The 19,440-nt window shown below is 35.0% G+C and overlaps 1 protein-coding gene across 1 annotated transcript; it reads left to right on the top strand.

The window, feature by feature from the left end:
- The first annotated feature begins 10,450 nt into the window (after window positions 1-10,450).
- LOC113315064 (synaptonemal complex protein 1-like) lies at window positions 10,451-17,802 on the top strand. The gene is made up of 19 exons (XM_026563377.1): window positions 10,451-10,692; window positions 10,780-10,829; window positions 11,314-11,521; window positions 11,601-11,726; window positions 12,071-12,169; window positions 12,805-13,481; window positions 13,565-13,813; window positions 13,893-14,021; window positions 14,101-14,169; window positions 14,261-14,371; window positions 14,708-14,815; window positions 14,914-15,024; window positions 15,150-15,236; window positions 15,986-16,078; window positions 16,191-16,289; window positions 16,420-16,500; window positions 16,593-16,664; window positions 17,343-17,446; window positions 17,556-17,802. The coding sequence occupies exons 1-18, from the start codon at window positions 10,521-10,523 to the stop codon at window positions 17,442-17,444; spliced, it is 2,643 nt and encodes an 880-aa protein (XP_026419162.1). The 5' UTR covers window positions 10,451-10,520; the 3' UTR covers window positions 17,445-17,446; window positions 17,556-17,802.
- The last annotated feature ends 1,638 nt before the right edge of the window (window positions 17,803-19,440 follow it).

Here is a 19,440-nt window from a genome sequence, read left to right as displayed (position 1 = left end):
TAGGTCCCAGGGTTTTTCTGCATTTGCAGTTTCCTCGTTAACAAAATTCTGGTGTCTGTGTTATTTGTATTCCGCATTATATTGTTTATTTTTATAATTGAAATATCACAGGTTGTGTGTTAGAATCAATCAATTAGAATATCCGACCTTTTGGGTTGTTGATTTAAATTGATTGATACTTGGATATTAGTCTTTGGTACCATCCAAGTTATATCTCTTTGATAAAGACTCGCAGGTTTCTATTTGCTTGAGTAAAGATCAGATCGAGAGATTGAGACATAAACTCTTCGATATACTTTTCTATAGATTGAATCTGACTGTCTAGTTGATTCTCTAGAAAGTATATTGGAGTTTGTCCATACAGATTGCTAAGCGAAATATTGGGTGTGGTTGTTAGACCCCCGCTTTTTCACAACTTCAACTAATCAACGATACATTCAACAATCATAATACCAATAATGTTTTGAATAAATCATCCAATCTAGATTTCAATCCATGAGTTCGTAATACCAATAAGATTTCCCTCAAAGTATGTAATTCACTCTTCAACACATGAGTTCATGGTAAAAAACCTTGGATCGTACGCCCACCAATTGTTATCTGGCACAGACTAGCCGCCAATAATAGTCGGGAACACAAGTTCCCACATGGGGATCATTACCCATTTTACTTTAGGGGTTACGTGTTTTAAGCAAACACATTAATTTCATACTCATATATTGAACATTCTTGACACATTTTAGATGATAACTTGATCCGATCTTCTTCAAATTTTAGATGAACATTCTTGACACATTTATAACATACCCAAAATTTACATCATACCAACAGTTCAAAAAAAAAGAGATCGATTTTACCAAATCATCCTAAAAATTGGCAGATTACAACATGTTACCAAAATACTCGTAATAAATTTATAATATTATGAAATTGAACAAATCCGAAGCATAGTGAAACATAAGACACTAGGGTATCACCCATGCCTTTTGCCTGGGTTCAACCTCTCGTGCGCCTTCAACACGTTGGTGTTTTAATTTTAGTCGTGTTTTCAGCAAATCTGGATTTGAGCAGGCATTGGGAATATTCTTAATCATATGATTCTGTTTTTTTCATGAAATAATAAAATAACAAACTAATATAATCACCCAAACTAATATTGAGAACAAACAATGCAGACATCTAACTTTAAGATCAAACTTAAATGGAGGTGACCTGGTGGAATCAAATTGTTGAGAAATTCAGTTATAAAATACGAATCCCTTCCATGGTCATCCCGAATCATTTTTTCAGCAGTTAAATACGTGTAAGTCTCCCCATGTAAACTACCTAATGTGCCATGTTAATCTTATGGACACCTACATTACATGGAGATAAAATGCTTCTCTCGGTTACGCATTCGGGTGACATTGGTTCATCCATTCCCAAGAGCGGATACATTGAAGATATTAGTTCATGCATGTTTCGACATCTACCCATTGTCGATGGCAGATTAACAACTTCTTTAGGATTCATCCCAATCTATCATATCAATTAAGAAAATTTAAAATTGTTATATGTACGATATATATAGTTTTATTCTATGAAACATAAGACATGTATATACCACTTTTGTTAAGACTTCAAATCATTTTAATACCATTAAGATTTCCGAAACACAGTCAAGAACAAACAGAACGAAATTGTCCAGAAATTAATATCAAAGTTCAAACATACATTCAATAGAGAAAATGTGGGGAAATATTCTCAAATATTAACCATGGATGCCTAAACATGTTATATACTAAAACGGGAAAGCTGATCATCGGTTGAAGACACAAATTTATATTTAAAGATTATTAAACTCTAACAACACAAAATCATACGAATTTGAAGTCAAATAAATCACCCAAAAAGAAAGATATCTAGCATTTTACCTCTTTTCCATTAAGTCTCTAATTATTTTCCTAATTAAATTTCTTCAAGAACCCTAACTCCAATTCATCTTTTTCCTATCCATAGATTTTGATGTTTCTAAATTCTCTAATAAATTTCTCCCTTCATTTCCTTCATTTCACGAGTGGAGTTCCTACTTTTAGTCCATCGAGCTTTATTTTCCCAAAACACCTAGAAATACACAAAATAGCAAAATAAGCACAAAATATGTACTAACAATATAGACAATTGAGATCAAAGTAGACACAAAAATATGTCTATCACTCAACCACATTCCAGTCTGAAGTCTGATAATAGGCTAATGTTTGTAGCATCTTAATACAATTTGGTGTTCAAATCTGGACGAGGTCCCGAGGTTTTTCTACTATTGCGGTTTCCCCATTAACAAAAGTTCCGGTGTCTTGTGGTTTTCCTTTTCCGCATTATACTGTTTATCTTTATAATAGGATTTACACAAGTTGTATGTATTCAATTCTAGTTGATACTTCCGCATAATTAAGATCAATTACGAGACTTATTTTTTATAGAATTCAGATCTTGAAAGATAGATAACAAGTTTCATACTTAACAGAATTCAGATCTGGATATATATATACGACTAGATTGATCTTGGATATTGATTTTTTGGATCGTCCAAGCACCCTTCTTAACAATCAGGTTCACAGACTCCATTGTCTAAACTTTATGATTGAGAAGAGATAGAGATATAACCTCTGTATATACATTGTCAAGGATCATTTAGTTGGTCTACTTACAATTGTATTAGGTTTTGTTCATACAGGTTGTCGAACAATTGGTGGTGTACTTGGTACCCTCTCCTATTCAACAGTGATTATCTACTGGGTTTACTAGTTGTTCAGTGAAGTCGATATATCGATCTATCAAACTTTATGCTATGAAAAAGCGGGGGTCTAACAACCACACCCAATATTTCGCTTAGCAATATGTATGGACCTCCAATATAATTTCAAGAGAATCAATTAGACAGTCAGACTCAATCTTAGGAAAACTATATCAAAGAATTATATCTCTATTTTTCAATTCAATCTGCAATCAAACAAATAGGAATTTGCATGCCCGATTGAATATAAGAAATATAACTTGGACGATATCAAAAACCAATATCCAAGTGTCAATCAATTTAATCAAAAACCAAAGTTTGGATTCACAATTGATTGAACTTACGCACAACTTGTGATATTTCAATTATATCGAAAATATAATGCGGAAAATAAATAACACAGACACCAGAAATTTTGTTAACGAGGAAACCGCAAATGTAGAAAAACCCCGGGACCTAGTCCACATTTGAACACCACACTGTATTAAGCCGCTACAGACACTAGCCTACTCCAAGTTAACTTCGGACTGGAATGTAGTTGATCCCTAACCAATCTCACATTGATCATGGTACAATTGCGTTCCTTACGCCTCTTGAACCACGCCGGATTCTGCGCACTTGATCCCCTTAGCTGATCTCACCCACAACTAAGAGTTGCTACGACCCAAAGTCGAAGACTTGATAAACAAATCTGTCTCACACAGAAAAGTCTATTGTATAGATCAATCTGTCTCCCACAGATATACCTACGAGTTTTGTCCCGTCTTTTGATAAATCAAGGTGAACAGGAACCAATTGATAAACCGAACTTATATTCCCGAAGAACAACCTAGTATTATCAATCACCTCACAATAATCTTAATCGATTAACGAAACAAGATATTATGGAATCACAAACAATGAGAGTAAGATTTTTGTGACTACTTTTCAATCTTGCCTACCGGAGAATAATCTCGAGCAAATCTTAAAGAAGATAGTACTCAATCACGATAGAAAACAACAAAATCAGAACACGCAACTACAGAGAGAATAGTTGGGTCTGGCTAAACAGCAAAATCAGAACACGTAAAATCACAATCCCAATGAAGTCTTCAAGTCGTTAACCTACAGGGTTTCGTGAAAAACCTAAGGTTAAAGGAGAATCGACTCTAGTCGCAACTAGTATCACACAGGAGGTGTGGGGATTAGGTTTCCCAGTTGCTAGAGTTTTCCTTTATATAGTCTTCAAATTAGGGTCTGCAATCAATGTTACCTTGGTAACAAAGCATTCAATATTAACCGTTAGATCGAACTTAGATTGTTATACACAAATGAAATGTACCATCATTAAGATAAAGGTAACCATACCTAAACGTGTACACTTAGTTGGTTCAACAATAGTTAACCAATGGTTAGCCATATGAGCACTTTCATATCAACCTTATTCATCTTTATCATAACTAGTTCAAATGACTCAAATGAAACTAGTTAGAGACTTGTTCAATTGTTTATATTCTCATAGAAGTATACAAGACACAATTGAAGCAAAATCGATTTTGATTCACACGAATCATTTCATGAACATTATAGGCACAGTTTGCAAAAGATTGCATTCCTTATTATATAAATGCATTAGTTCATGAAAAAATCGATTTTAGAACATAACCTACTTAAGTATGCAAACGGGTAAAGAAAATGCGGGGGTCTAACAACCACACCCAACAATTAATTTGAAAATCTGAGAGGACTTACTCCAATACACTTTCTAGAGAATCAACTAGACAGTCAGACTCAATCTAGAATAAAGTATATCAAAGATATTAATATCTCTAACTATTAATTCAATTCGCAATCAGAAAATAGAAATTTACGAGCCTGATTGAATATAAGAGGAGTTACTTGAACGGTACCAAAGACCAATGTTCAAGTGCCAATCAATGTAAATCAACAAGCAAAGGTTGGATATTCTAATTGATTGATCTTAACGCACAATCTATGATATTTCAATTATATAACAAAATATAACGCGGAAAAGAAATAACACGGATTTTGTTAACGAGGAAACCGCAAATGCAGAAAAACCACGTGACCTAGTCAAGATTGAACACCACAAAGGCTCTTCTATTTGTGTTATTGGTATGACCAACTCTGGGTAAATGGGAACCGATCCTAGTAAAAGTTGCAACCTATCACAAAGGGGAATCGATCCTTGTATGAGGTGCAATAATTTTTTAGCATAAAGGAGAACCGATCCTATGGACATGTGCAACACGTTTATAGGAAAAGGGGAACCGATCCTATGGACATGTGCAGCAAGTACAATTTAGATACTATATATATGCGGGGAACCGATCATAGTACCTAGTCAACCGAATTTTGGAAAGCTAGTGTGACTATGCACAGTACTCACATGGAGGTAGAAAAGAACTTGTTTTGGTAAAACCGTTAAACCCATGATTTGTTCTTGATCAATCACGTAGTTCTTGAAAGTCAGATGAACCAATTCTTAACTTATTTGGAAGTTTGGTAAATCGGTTTCAAGATTGTAAGTATGAAAGAGGATTTACAAAGTAAGGATGCCGACATACTTTGAACATGTGCAATAATGCTTATCTTTATTTGTTCAAAGTTATTCCTTAATAGCTAAAGGAAGAAAATCCCAGATCGAATAAAATAAATTGAGAATCTTTTATTTAAGGTTTTTAATTTTATTTTAGGAAAATGAAAATTAGTAATGTGCATTTACTAGTTGGAGATTTTCCAAGAGATTTTCGGTCATTATTTTGGACAAAACATTTCCAGGAATTACGGAAACCGAATCTGGAATATATTGCATATCTTGAGAATATTTTTGGTTTTGGAAATTCCTTGGTGTCCAAACTTCATTGGTCTATAAATATGAAAGTTTACATTTCGAGCAAACTAATCCTTCGTACACCAAGAACTATCTCAGTTGTGCTGCTACTGGTGAAGCCGCCTATTCGGAGAGGAGAGTAACCTAATTAGGGGAAATCTCTTACGGCCGCTCATTTTAAAGTCTTCTTTGGGATTGAGAAGCTCTATTAGTATCGTTGGTGGGAAACTAGATAATTGCGGTTTATCTTTTGTTTTCGATTGATTTGATTGACTAACAGTGGTTGAACTTAGATTGCAACTAGTTTGTTTATGCTTAAGAATCTTCTTTTCTGATATAAGATTCACTCAAACTAGATCGAAGTTTCGACGGGGATCTTTAGACTCTTTGTAGATCTAAAGACGTCTTGTGATAATCCATTGTTAACAGACTCCCTTCTGTGCGTGGTTGATCACAAGAGATTCAAGTTGATTGTGTACAGGTGTTTATTGAAGATCTAAGAAGATTTGAAGACAAATAAGACTTTGAAGATTTCTGATTTGGGATTCATAATCTTTAGTGTGCACAATACTTGTTCGGTAAAAGAGGATACAACTATAATTGGTTTATCCTTGTGGTAGATTAGATTGATTAGTTGTGTAGATCGGCGTCAATACAATTCTTTGTGATTAAAAGTATTGATTACAAAATCTTAACAATTACTTCGGTAGTTGATAAATAAGATAGATCTAAGAACCCGACGAAGGAGTTTATTGAGATAAACAAAAGATCCTTTGTCGATTTCATATCACTTGGTTGAAAAGAGTTGATACCAAACAGATTTGTTTTTCCTTTACTGTACGAACCAAAGGAAGTGTTCCAAGTACGTGACTTATTACAGGTCGGAGGCGTGGGAATACAGACGGAACTAGGTGAACTATAGGTTTAGCTGCTTGGTATCAACTATACGAAGTTGGTTTGATTTTGTATAGCGGCTTAATCCTGAGAGTATTCAATTGTGGACAAGGTCCCGGGGTTTTTCTGCATTTGCGGTTTCCTCGTTAACAAAATCTTGTCGTGTCATTTACTTTTATTTTCCGCAATTGTAATTGTTGTTATTATAATTTAAAGTAAATTGCACAAACATTAATTTCTATTTACTTGATAACAAATCCTATTATGTTCGGTTAAGTCCGAACCTTTTATCAAGTAAACATACTTCGTTGTTGTATTGTCTCGATCTCGTATCTATAGACGATCACATGAAGTGTGAACCGATTTGTTGTATTGTCTCGACTCAGTCCATAGACAATCACTTTCGGAGAAAGGACTTATAGATGGAAAAGTTTTAGATTGAGGTATATTTGGGTACCCTCGTCTTTTCACCATTGGTATTAGTTTTTTTTTTTATCAAAAGACGCATCACAGAAAATTAAGGTACAATCATCAGGTAAATTTTCCACAAGCACTGGATTAGAGACACTAATGGACTGATTATTTATAACTATGTTCGACAAATTAGCTAACTGAGCAGTATCAATAGTATCAGTGGTCAGCCTTATGGCCAGTCTGGCCATAGCAGAAGGCTGAGTTGTTTTTTGTTGGAAAACTTTGAAACACCTATCTCTCCAAATGCTCCAAGTTGTAGTAAGAATTTCAACATGTGTGATTACATCTTGACTTTTGTTTAACCATTTTCTTATCCAGTCCTTGATGGTAGGACCAATACCCGTATCCTGCAAAATCACATAACCATTTGAGGTTACAGACCAAACGGATTTTGCAAATTGACAATGTAAAAGTAGATGTTTAGTGGATTCATTGACACTATTGTTACACATACAACAAGTGTTATCATTTCTAGTCATATATTGAGATAATCTAACTTTCGTAGGCAAGATATGGAGATACATTTCCAGAGAAAAGCTGGACTTTAGGCAGCAAATGAGATTTCCATAAAACCTTAAATATAGAATCATGAGATGGATTACGGTACCATTAGAATTAACAATGGTTATACCCCTTTGCTAAGATTGTACAGTGAAAATTTTATTATGGTAAGAAGACCAAATCAATCTATCCTCACCAGAATAAAGTATTCTAATCTGCTTAATCCTATCAGCATTTTCTCTAATGAAAAAATCATAAAGCATGGATTCATTCCATTGCTTGGTATCATGATCTACAAAGTCAACAACAACTAGATACGAGTTAGGATATTGAATCTAGGTCGAGGTTGTGACATTTGGTATTCAATTATCCTCAAAAGCTCTAATACTTATCATTTTTGACTTTAAAAAATGAGCTATGTCAAATACCCTTCCAGACTCAAGACAAATCTTGGGTTTTCTTGTAGTGTAAAGGATAGTTATTACCGAAGTCCTTACATTTCAATATCTTAAACCATAACTCATCCGACCCATGAATTAATCTCCAATCAATTTTAGATAATAGTCAAATTGAACTTTTTTAAATCACGAAATAACCTCCTTGCATGCTTATGAGTGCAAACCCTTGCCACAGTTTCATGTAAATTAATCCTTGATTTTAGTTTCCCCACCAGAAATCTCTTTGAGACTTCTACATATGATAAATAATACTATCAGGAATTAAAAATGAATTCATCATATGATAGACAAATGACGACTTCAGGACATTTTGGACCATAATTGATGAACCTGCCAGATTAAAATGTTTACCTTTCTATTTTTCTACACTATCATCAAAGTGATCAGTTAAAAAAACAAAAGGTTCAATTTTATTTTTGTTAATGAAATGAGGTAAACCTAAATATTTGTCATTTAGGTCGATTTTATTAATATTGAAGGTTCTAATAAGTGAGACACATTTATCTGTATGAACTTTTTTGCTTAAGAAACATACAGATTTATCAAAGGTTTTCATTTGTCCAAACAGAAACAGAACTAAAAACATTGATGCTCCTCAACTAAGTTGGGTCTGTACTCCAACATTTAAAGTATCTGTAAAGTTTAAAACTATTTTGAGACTGTAAGTTAGTCACAAAAAAAAATTGGGATATGGTCTGAACCAATCGAATCGATATAGAATACCTTAGCATTACCATAATGGTGGAACCACAAACCATTACCCTATCAAGTCTAGCTCTAATGATATTATCATCGGATTGTCTGTTAGTAAAAATCAATAAAATCTTAGAGGAGTTTCTCTGGAGGTTGTACTAAGAAATTAGTTTTTTTTTGATCGATAAAGAAAAGATTAGATTGATAAAAAAATAGAGGGTATAACAGGACTATACCACCCTAACAAGAATACAAGAGAGCAAGACTAAACTGATAACAAACTATCAAGCTTAGTTAGATGAAAAGTAAATTCTATGCCAGTCTTTGATTACATTTGCTTGATTCACACTCTCAAAATTATTAAAAGCCAGAACCCACGAAAATAGGTTGTAATTTGCTTTGTTAACTACTGCCTGCACATTATGTGCTTTGTCAGAGAAAGCACGATCATTTCTTTCATTTCATAAGCTCCATAGAATAGCTGCAAGGATCATATTCCAGATTGAAGTACTCTCTTTGTTGTGCTGTCTTAACTGCCAAGAATGAAGAATTGCAGTGACCTCATTAGGCATAGAAAAAACCCAGTGAAGCTTACTCAGGAATTCAGCCCATACTGATTGGGCAAAAGTACAATGGAGAAAAAGATGGGAGGTAGTCTCATTTTCAGCACAAAAGAAACACCCAGCAGGAACATCCATACCTCTTCTGAGAAGAAAATCTCTAGTAGAAAGTCTGTCATGTGCAATTAGCCATAAAAAGAAACAGATCTTTGGAGGACATCTCATCTTCCAAATTGAGTTAAACATGGAATTAACAGGAACTGCAACATCTTCTTGAGAAAGACTATCATAAAGAGATTTAACCGAGAAAATATTATCCTTGGTAAGAGACCAGACAAACTCATCATCAGCATTCTGATTGAATCTAAAAGAAGCCAGATCAGTGCTAAGAAGGTTCAAATCAACAGTTGCAACAACATTCACTCTTCTTGGTAAACTAAAATTCCAGAAAATGAAGCCATTAACAGTAGAACCCATCTCAACAACAGAAAGATGTTTTGCTCTAGAAAGAGCATATAAATTTGGATAACACTTTAGACTTCCATAAAACACTATTTTCAACGGCATATCTCCAAAACCATTTGGTTAATAGAGATTGGTTAAACTTGTGAAGATTCTTAATTCCCAGGCCTCCAGCTTTCTTTCTTCTACACAAAACAGTCCATTTAATTGGATGAATTTTCCTTCTTCCTTTATTATCATGCCACAAAAAATTCCTCATAATCTGTTCAAGCTTCTTAATAACAGATGCAGGCATCTCAAACAAAAAAATTAGTTTTTTGTTATAAAATCAATAAAATCCTTACGTAAGTGAAAAAAAAAACTGACGGAAATATTCTCAATGCGACAGTGCTACATATTCGCCATTATTTTATCCCACTTCTTTTCTCTGTAACGTGACACTGTCTAAATCTTTCAACTGGATAACGGTGAACTTTTAAGAACCCGTGATGCTCTCCCGCTAAATATCATTAACCAATATCTTTACGACAAGTTGTAGGGAAAATGAGTGGGGGGATGGGAAGCATTTTGGCTCTAAATTTGAACGGATAGAATCCTGGCTGACCCGTCTAACTAGATGTACGTGTCCTACGCTACGACTCCTATGGTCCTACCTTACTGAGCTGGTATTTTTCGTAATTTTAGAAAAAATAAGACCCCACTTAGTAGTCAATTCTCCTCCCTCACAACCGCCACAACCTTGAAGAATATAAATATCGGTTCTTAGACAAATGAGCGCTCATTACCTTTTTGAATTCTAAAACGCTTCCAGAGCAAAAACTTAAATCTCTAGGGTTTCAACACAGTTAACTACAGAACTTACGAATAACGTAATGAATAAGCTTGGAATTTCAGGAATGAAGAGTTTAGATCAACTTAGGTCATTATCAGGATCAATTTCTGGAAGTGGTGGAGGAAAAACAGTGCCGTCAATGTCTTCATATAGATCTTCTTCTTCAGATTCAGTTTCTTTGGGAAGTTTTGCCAATCTGAAACTTACTGCAGGTTAATTTCTTACCGATTCTGTTTTTATTTCGATATGATGAAAAAATTGATGCGTTTATTGATGATTTTGCATTTTTATTTGCTTAGAGAAATTGGTTAAAGAGCAAGCTTCCGTGAAAACCGATCTTGAAATGGCGGTAAAGGATTACTTCTTGTTTCTTCTTCCTTTTTCTCTTTGATTTTTAGCTTAGATCTGGTTCTTAATGTTTCTATCGATTTAGTTCCTGATCTACTACACTTTAGGTTAAATATTTTTCTGATCATCTGCGTAATCTGTTTAGCTCGTTCTTGTCTCGTTTGCTAGATTTGGAGATTAATTGTTACATGCACTAATAATGTTTTGAACTTGTTTGACATCTTCCCCTAATACTTAGTAGATTTCTTATCCTATAACTCTTGTTTCTAGATTAATCAAGGTCGGATTCAAATCTGATTGATTTTATTTCTTTTCAAATATCATTTTTGTTCGATTGGTAGAAATTTCTATGACACTTCAGTTATGTTTTATAGGGAAAGTCTTTTACATTTTTGCCTTCTAGGATCATTTAGCTTTGAGGATGAATTTGCTGTAAACCTAAAATTACGGCACTTGCTGATGAGTGAATTTGTGGAATGAGACAGAACTCAAAACTCAAAAGAGCGGTAGACCATATTCATTTGCTGGAGGAGAAATTACAGAATGCAGTAAATGAAAATGCAAAGCTTCAAGTGAAGCAGAAAGAAGAGGCAAAACTTTGGAAAGGATTGGAATCTAAATTTTCTTCAACAAAGACTTTATGTGACCAACTTACTGAAACATTACAACACTTGGCTGGTCAGGTTCTCGATGGTGAGTCTCTTTCCTTAGGTTGCTTGATCTGATTTGGGATTTGAAATGTTTTGACTGTCCAAAACTTGTTTGTGAATAGCTGAACATGATAAGAAGGTATTTGAAGACAAATTTTTAGTAAGTTCCGAAGCATTTGACAGCTTGCAGCTTCAGATGACTGGTCTAACATTGAAAATTGACTCTACCGAGGAAAACATGAGAAAATGTAAGTTGTCATTCATTAATATTATGGCATCTGCAAAAATAGCAATTTAGTCTTTCTCTCTATCGCATCTGATAAGTATTTTATAATGTCGTATATTTTAATAATCAGAAGATGCTACCGGTCTTTGGAAGAGAATTAGTTACAACCACGTAGAAAACGACTTAAGATGAATGGATATACATGCATGCATACATACATACATACATACATACATACATACATACATACATACATACATACATACATACATACATACATACATACATACATACATACATACATACATACATACATACCAATTGGCATACATTACTCTGATGTGCTTGAGTTTTTATATCTGGTAGGTGAAGAATCGCTGAGTGAACTTAAAATTGAGAAAGAGGAAAGGGAGAAATTTTATGTCAATGAACAAGGCCGAACTGCCAATCTTATAGGAGAAAAAGGTACGTGCTTCTGTTTTCTGGAGATTTTGATGTTTTACTTGACTTTACCGAGTGAGAAGCTGTTAATTTCCATGTGGTTTGTTAATGGGATGGTCAGTTGGTGGAAGCTGTAATTAAGAAAAAGAATCTAAAACTGAAGAAGAAAATTAAGTTTTTAAACCAAATATTAGGACTAGAAAAAATGGTTGTTATCAAGCTTACCAAAGATGCCACTTTCTGTGATTATCCTTTTTGGGCACAGCGTCCCATTCTCTATTTGTTGGGTTACATGCCAATGCAGCTTTTCATATATGTTCTATCTTGTGTATTTATTTGATAGGTAACTAATATGGATACACTATCTTGTGTATCTATCACTTCCTTCTTGTGTAGTATTCTAGTATCAAGTACCCTAATGGTATATTGAATTTTTATAATAAGTTAGGATAAAACTTCATACGGTTCAGACTACAAATCACTAGTATTTTTCAATGTCTCCCAACGTTATATTGGGTCTCAATGTTGTTGTTTTTCTAGTTCTTTGTGATTGGCTGGTTTACAGGAGTTGGACATCTGCATTCGTTGAGGTTGTACATTGAACACGTGACCAAATAAGATTTGTTTTTTGTGGGACTGAATCTGTTCTTTGATCTCAGATGCTCAGATCAAGGACCTAGAAAGAGCTGTTGCAGCAGACAGCTTGTGCTTGGATAATCTTAATACACGGTTGGAAGAGGTCCAAAGAGATTTGCGGTTGAAAGAAGACATGTGCAAGTGCTTGGAATATGCTCGGAGCAATTTGGAGAAAGAGAAGGGTGCTCTCCAGTCTAACAATGAACATTATGCTAGGCGATTACTTGCATCTGGTCAAGAGATAAAAGATCTTCAAGTTCTGGTCCATGCCTTGGTAGAGAAGTTAATCGAATTGGATCAACAGAGTGCAATGGTTTCAGATAATGTGGCTCAGCTAAACCATTCATTTGACACTTGCTACAAACTGGCTAAGCAAGAGAAGGACTTAACTGCTAATCTTAGTCAGCTCCAATCTAGTCAGCTCCACAAACAATTGGTGAATGTTAAATCTGAAAACGATAGTCTTCAATTAGATAATGAAGAGCTTAAGAGCAAGAGTGTCGAGCTCCAGAAACTCCAGGAGCTTTTGATATTAAATCATGCCGAAGAAAACCGTTCAGCAGAAGAAAGAATTAAGAAAATGGAGTCTGAAGCAGAAGGTCTTATTTTGAAAAAGACAGAATTGGAGATGTTGCTAACCAACATGGAGGAGAGAATAAAACAATTGTCCGAAGAATCAGAACTCGCTGAAAATAAAATGGTTCGTCATTTATTACACTTCTCAATGACGAATTCTATATTTCTGAAGTAACATTCATAACCTTCTTGGTTTGAACCTTGCAGCGAGAATTATCACAGAATATTTCCACACTAGAATCTGAGAGTCGAGATATTCAAGACAAGCTGCAGGTGAAGCTACAGGGAAAATCTGAAGAAACTGAAGGTCTTCAGAAAGTGATTGTTGAACATGAGGAGCATGTAGCTTCCCTAGAAAATCAAGTTAGTGAGCTTCGTGGAAATTTAGAAGAGAAGGAACAGCTTCATCAACACTACATTGAAAAGGAGAAACTATTAGAAGATAAAAAAAAAGAGGTTAGAGAAATATCATTTTTGCAATTTTATGGTGTTATTAGAGTTTACTTGGTAAAGTAACATTGTCATTTTATTGCAGATTCAGGCATCTCTAGCTGCTGCAGAAAGCACGCTTGCTGAAACAAAAAAGCAGTATGATGTGATGCTGGAAAGCAAACAGTTAGAGTTGAGTAAACATTTGAAGGAAATTTCTCAAAGGAATGATCAGGTATGCCTTCTCTGATCTAATATTAAGACCACGCCTTGTTATGCTGATTATTTCATTGGAACTGAAAGGAGTTTTACAGGCTGTTAATGACATCCGGAGGAAGTTCGAGCTGGAGAAGCTGGATATTGTTAATCAGGAGAAACAGAAGGTATGGAATACCACTAGTTATTGAACTTATTTTCTCCAAAATCCTCCACGCCTCTTGTTTTATTTTATTTTTTTGTTATCTGAAACTTCAGGTAGACAGACTTGTAGGAGAAATGGAAAGTCAGTGCGCTAAAAAACTTGCAGAAAGCAAAGAAGAATCAAGGCAATCTTTAATGCAAGCCCAAGAGCAACATGCTTCTTTGGTATGTATAAACCGTAGTAGATGGTGGAACACCCTTCTGTCCTTGACCGAAATAACCTCCTATCTGGTATACATGTTAGCACATTACTGCTTTAGCTAGTTTGCATATAAAATTTGGAGTAGGTATATAAATAGTAGACGTAGTTGCATCAAGTAGATGATGGAAACATAGAAGTGTACCCTTATTAAGTTATTAACACTTTGCGTACATAGTGTACCCTTATAATAATGAGTACTGGTGATGTTGTGCCGGTGTATTAACTCTGTCTGTGGCATTTGTGTTTCTGTAATTGTAACACCATATGTGCATTGATATACCATCTGTTGTGATCTACAGATTAGCCGTCTCCGGCAAGACTATGATAAAAAGGAAAAGGATCTTCGGGATGACCATGAGGAAGAGCTAAAGCATGTTCAACTTCAGGCTGAAGATGAATTGCAAGAGGTATTCTTAGCGACCGCGTCCCTTCCCTTTTTGTCTATGATTTTTATCTTTGCACTACACATCTAGTTGGAACTAAGAATTTATGTGTTCAAATGTAGAAAACCAGAGTATTAAAAGAAGAACATGACCTTGAATTGAAAGTTCTGAAGTGTCAACATGCAGATGAATGCAGAAAACTGCAAGAGGAATTGGGACACCAGAAATCCAAGGTATACTCTCTCACATTTCCTTTTCTTTTTTCTTTTTTTTCTGGAAAGGTATACTCTTTCGACATACACACATAACAATTGACCCTAGGTGCTTTATGTTAACCTATCTTGCTGGGGCATTGTAGGAAGAAAGACAGAGAGCTTTGTTACAAATGCAGTGGAAAGCATTGGACGGGAATCCAAAAGAGGACCAAGAAGTGACATCAAAAAAGGTTTGACTTCATCCATTTTGTTTCTTTCTGTGTGTTGCTTCCATTATCATGTTTATTTTGTCTGTATAGCAAACATGTTCTAAATTGCTGGTTATGTATAAGGCTCCGTGAGGGCCAATAGATAAGCAATAAGACGTTTTGGTAGGGGAAATCTATTACACTGTCTTAGAACATAATCAAACATTCTAGATAAGAAGAGCAAGATTTTTCATATCAATGGCAATGCTACCAAAAGCATTCTGATTACCATATTAACGTTTTAGAACGGTTTGGCTTAGTGGTAGCTGCAATTCTGCTGTCTAGGGGAGATATATAGAGAATGGTCCTGCCAATAAAATCTTTAACTGTTGGTTCATGGTAAAACTGTTAAAGGTTTTACCCCTGGTTCTACTATATGTTTGATATTTCTCTCAGTTATAAGATACCAGCTTATGATATATATTTTACCTGAATTCCATTTTGCCTTTTCTAATAATTTGAGGGTTTTTAATAGGAAATGCTGATTCGTTCATGAGTTATTCATCTTATACCAGTATTAATTTATTGTATGCATTAGTTTGTCTTAACTTGCTTTGAAGCCTCTTCATTTATTGACTTAATTATAAAGACGCTTCATAGGTGTTAAATTCTGATATCTTATTTTATCGACCTAGCCTTTCTGGTGCATTTAAGTTATTTTGGTTAATAGTTGTGTTCGTTCTGTTATTGAAGGATTTTGTTGGAGAAATCCAATTCTGTTTAATCCACAGGACTACTCCATTTCATCAAAAATCAACATGAGGAATACTGATGGTGAAAAAAGAAGTAAATTTCCTGTTATAAAGCCCAATAATGATGAGAAGGTAGCCGTAAGATATATTCGATAATCAATTATAATCTGATAGTAACTCCAAGTTTCTGGCGGTGAAATTATATTAACTTATGCGTTTCTTTCGCTGTTTGTGGGATGTACAGTTTATAAGATTGACGCAAACACCAGTGTCGAGTGTGTTGAGGAAAGTTGAGAAAGAAAATGCAGGAAACGTGATGAATATTCCTAAGCATAGTCGGAAGGTGAGTTCCTCCTTATCCTTAAATTCACTAGGACTTCGTAGTCAAAACTTTACTTTATTAAAACTCTACATGTAATGTCTGTTTCAACTCTGGAACACTTGTGTATTATTGCCTCAATTGTGTCTTCTAGGTAACACGTCGGGAATATGAAGTTGAAACCACTAATGGGGGTATTACAAAGCGTAAAACCAAAAGCACAGTGATGTTTGAGGTACCTATTTGTTCACCTGGAATTATTTCCTCTTATAAAGAGCACTTCATTGTTGAATAGTCAGATTTATGGGTTATCCTTGCATAACACAGGATCCAACAAAACTTAAGCGAGTGGCTACCCCCAGATCTAGGGCCATTAAAGATGCCATGAAGGTGAAGGAGGTATGCAGAACTTGACTTTTGGCTAGTATCTTGAGCACATAATTTTTCTTCTGGAGTTAATTTCCTTCTAGATGATGGTTGAAATCTTGAGCTTATCTGTTAAGATTATAATCATATTAAGTTAATGAATGAAAATACGAGGTCACCAGCTTACAGCTTTTACGCCTACTGGAGATCTGATTATTTGCTCGATTCTGTTTCTTTCCCTTTAGAATATTTATGGTGTTTTGCTGTTGTTGGGGTTGGGTATTACCGCTTGTTTTGTGACCTGTAAAGTTTTCTGATCCTTGGTGTTTCGTGTGAGAGTAAGGGTTCTCTGTAGAGACACGTCACCCTATTAAGTTATCTCCATTCTGTTGTTCATGCTTGTTTAAGTTGTTTAAGTTACCTTTGATTGACTAAAGGTTCAGATGAGTTGGTTAGAATAGTTGGCTTTTTCATCTGACAGTTGTGGCTAATTGATATGTGGACCTAGTAAAGAGTAAGAAACTTCAAAATTGGTATTTAGATGCTAAACAGTGATGAAAAAGACATTCAACTCTGGTAAATTTGCATTTTGCATTGATGACTGTGTAAAAGCTGATGAAACTTCATACGTGGTACTCTTTATTTGATCGCGTTCTTTTTTAGTTTGGTTAATGTATATATATCCTGTAACATGTTTAATTCTCTGAGCAGGTATACAAAGGAGGTAGCCAGGCACGCCCATCAAATATTGGTGATTTGTTTTCAGAGGGGTCTTTGAATCCTTACGTAGATGATCCTTATGCTTTTGATTAGAGGTAGTATTTATCTCGGATATTTAAGGTTATTTGGATTTATACACTTTATTGTGGCATGATCCCTAGTTATTTTTTCACATCATAATTTCTGAAATCCGTCTTGTCGAAGATCCTCAAGGGTGCAGTGAGTGCACGGCGTCAGATTCTGGAGGTGAATCAGATATGAACTGGCTTATTGCTATATCATTTCAGTACAGTAGAGGGAAATTGGCCACTGCTGCTAGTTTTTGTAGAAGATTACTGGCTGATGAACTCATCCAGCCTAGAAAATGGAGTTTAGAAACTGTTTTTTTGTTTTTGTTTTTGTGATAAGACTATCAGACTACAATATTCTACTCTAATGATTTTGATATTAAGCTTTTGTCCGTCTGAACACTAACTGCACCATTAGATATTCCTGTTAATATCACCTGTAGGTGTTGAACGTGGTTTGAATGGAAGGGATGTCTTTTTTTTAATGTGTATTGTGTATTGTAAGAGTTAACTAGTAATAGAGTTGAAAGATGCCTGATTGGATTGGATATGTTTCGGAAGTTGTTTCAACTGTTACAATGTCCAATTAGAGAAACAGGGTTTAGTCCAAACTGCTTTCAGTTTGAGGCTCATTAAGTTATGAAAGCATTGAGGGGATACTTAGGTTGTCTCAACCAATTGCTCTCTCCTAGATATTCCTTTTAAATTCAGTAGACGGTTTTCTAATTCTTCCAGATTCCAAATTGTACAACGGTATTCTTACATGATGAACTGTCCAAATATCAAACTGCTGCTAGGGAGTCTGCGGACCGCAAACAAATCAAGATTCAAATACATTGGCGCAACGGAAAGTTGATGCAAGAGTAAGGACCCTAACCCTAACAGTTAGTGTTTGACCTTAACATTGAATGTAGTGAATCGTGGTCCAACACTTGTCTATAAACACAAGAAAATCAGTTCATGAGTCAAAGTTTAAAATGTTGATCCACCCCAATGGTAGATTGCGTACGTTACTAAATTCTTTAAGCCAAATATGAATCTGAAGCAACTAGCTATTTATGAACTTCAACTCCATGGTATTGAGAAGAAAAAAGAAAAGAGGAGGGTCGGAGATAGTGAATATTGAAATGGAGAGCTATACAATTAGTGTGGTCGCAAAGACATTGTTGCAATGTGTTTATGAAGGGTCCATAACGGTGTATGAGAATGGTGTCGAACAAAGACCATACCATCGGAATTGTTGTTGCGCTCTCCATAATAGAGGCACTACTTCTCCGGAGTCACCATGCAGTGGACTAAAAAGGAGGAACCAATTACAGTTTCCAATCAACCGTCAGCAACCGATATCTGGTGACAGTAACGGGAACTTGTTGTCTTCTTCTCGACCTCCCATCATCATTATCGTCGTCTCTCTTTTTCTCCCTCGTCGAAGACTTAAACAGGCCAAGGGGGTTGAAAATATTGACAAATGCTGTTATTAGAGAATTGGCATGATTTAATTTGCTCATTTGTTCACCTTTTCATTTTCTTTTAAACAACTTTCGACGCATTTTTTATTGATGGGCGGAATCCTTATGGATCACGAAAATATTTGCTAGTATTTGTTGTCTTATCGACATCTAATTTAACAGCCTAAATCATCTAATTTCACAAAAGTTAGCATCTTTTATAGAGTAAATGCTATGGAGTGAGAGCTCTTGCTCAAAATGAGAAAAAAAAATGAAGAAGTGTGATCAAATTAGGTGCTACTATGAGTAGTGGGTAGGTCCATTTTACCCAAATTCCTTCACACACTCATTTAAGTGAAAGAGTATCCAACAGTCGAGACTAAGATGTAGATGTTCAGTTGTTTGAGAAAAATTTTCTTCTCTTGAGCAGCATATGGTTAGACTCCCAAGCTAGGTTGTCAAACCGTGAATCATAGAACGAATGGTATTCTAATTTTGAGAATCGAATCGTATGTTAAATCGTAAATCGAAGATTCATGGTTGATTATTGAATCGCTAAATGTATGCTTATAG

Source organism: Papaver somniferum, chromosome 10 (assembly GCF_003573695.1).
Source record: "Papaver somniferum cultivar HN1 chromosome 10, ASM357369v1, whole genome shotgun sequence".
In the NCBI taxonomy this organism is placed as follows: domain Eukaryota; kingdom Viridiplantae; phylum Streptophyta; class Magnoliopsida; order Ranunculales; family Papaveraceae; genus Papaver; species Papaver somniferum.
Note: the sequence above shows the minus strand (reverse complement) of the source record. Positions and strands in the feature narration are given on the sequence as shown.

What these genes read in the sequence shown, in the direction of transcription:
- LOC113315064 (XM_026563377.1), top strand. Translation starts at nt 10,521, where the DNA reads ATGAATAAGCTTGGAATTTCAGGAATGAAGAGTTTAGATCAACTTAGG. An exon ending in TTAATCAGGAGAAACAGAAG is followed by an intron (nt 14,170 to 14,260) that starts GTATGGAATACC and finishes CTGAAACTTCAG; the next exon opens with GTAGACAGACTTGTAGGAGA. An exon ending in AAGAGCAACATGCTTCTTTG is followed by an intron (nt 14,372 to 14,707) that starts GTATGTATAAAC and finishes TGTGATCTACAG; the next exon opens with ATTAGCCGTCTCCGGCAAGA.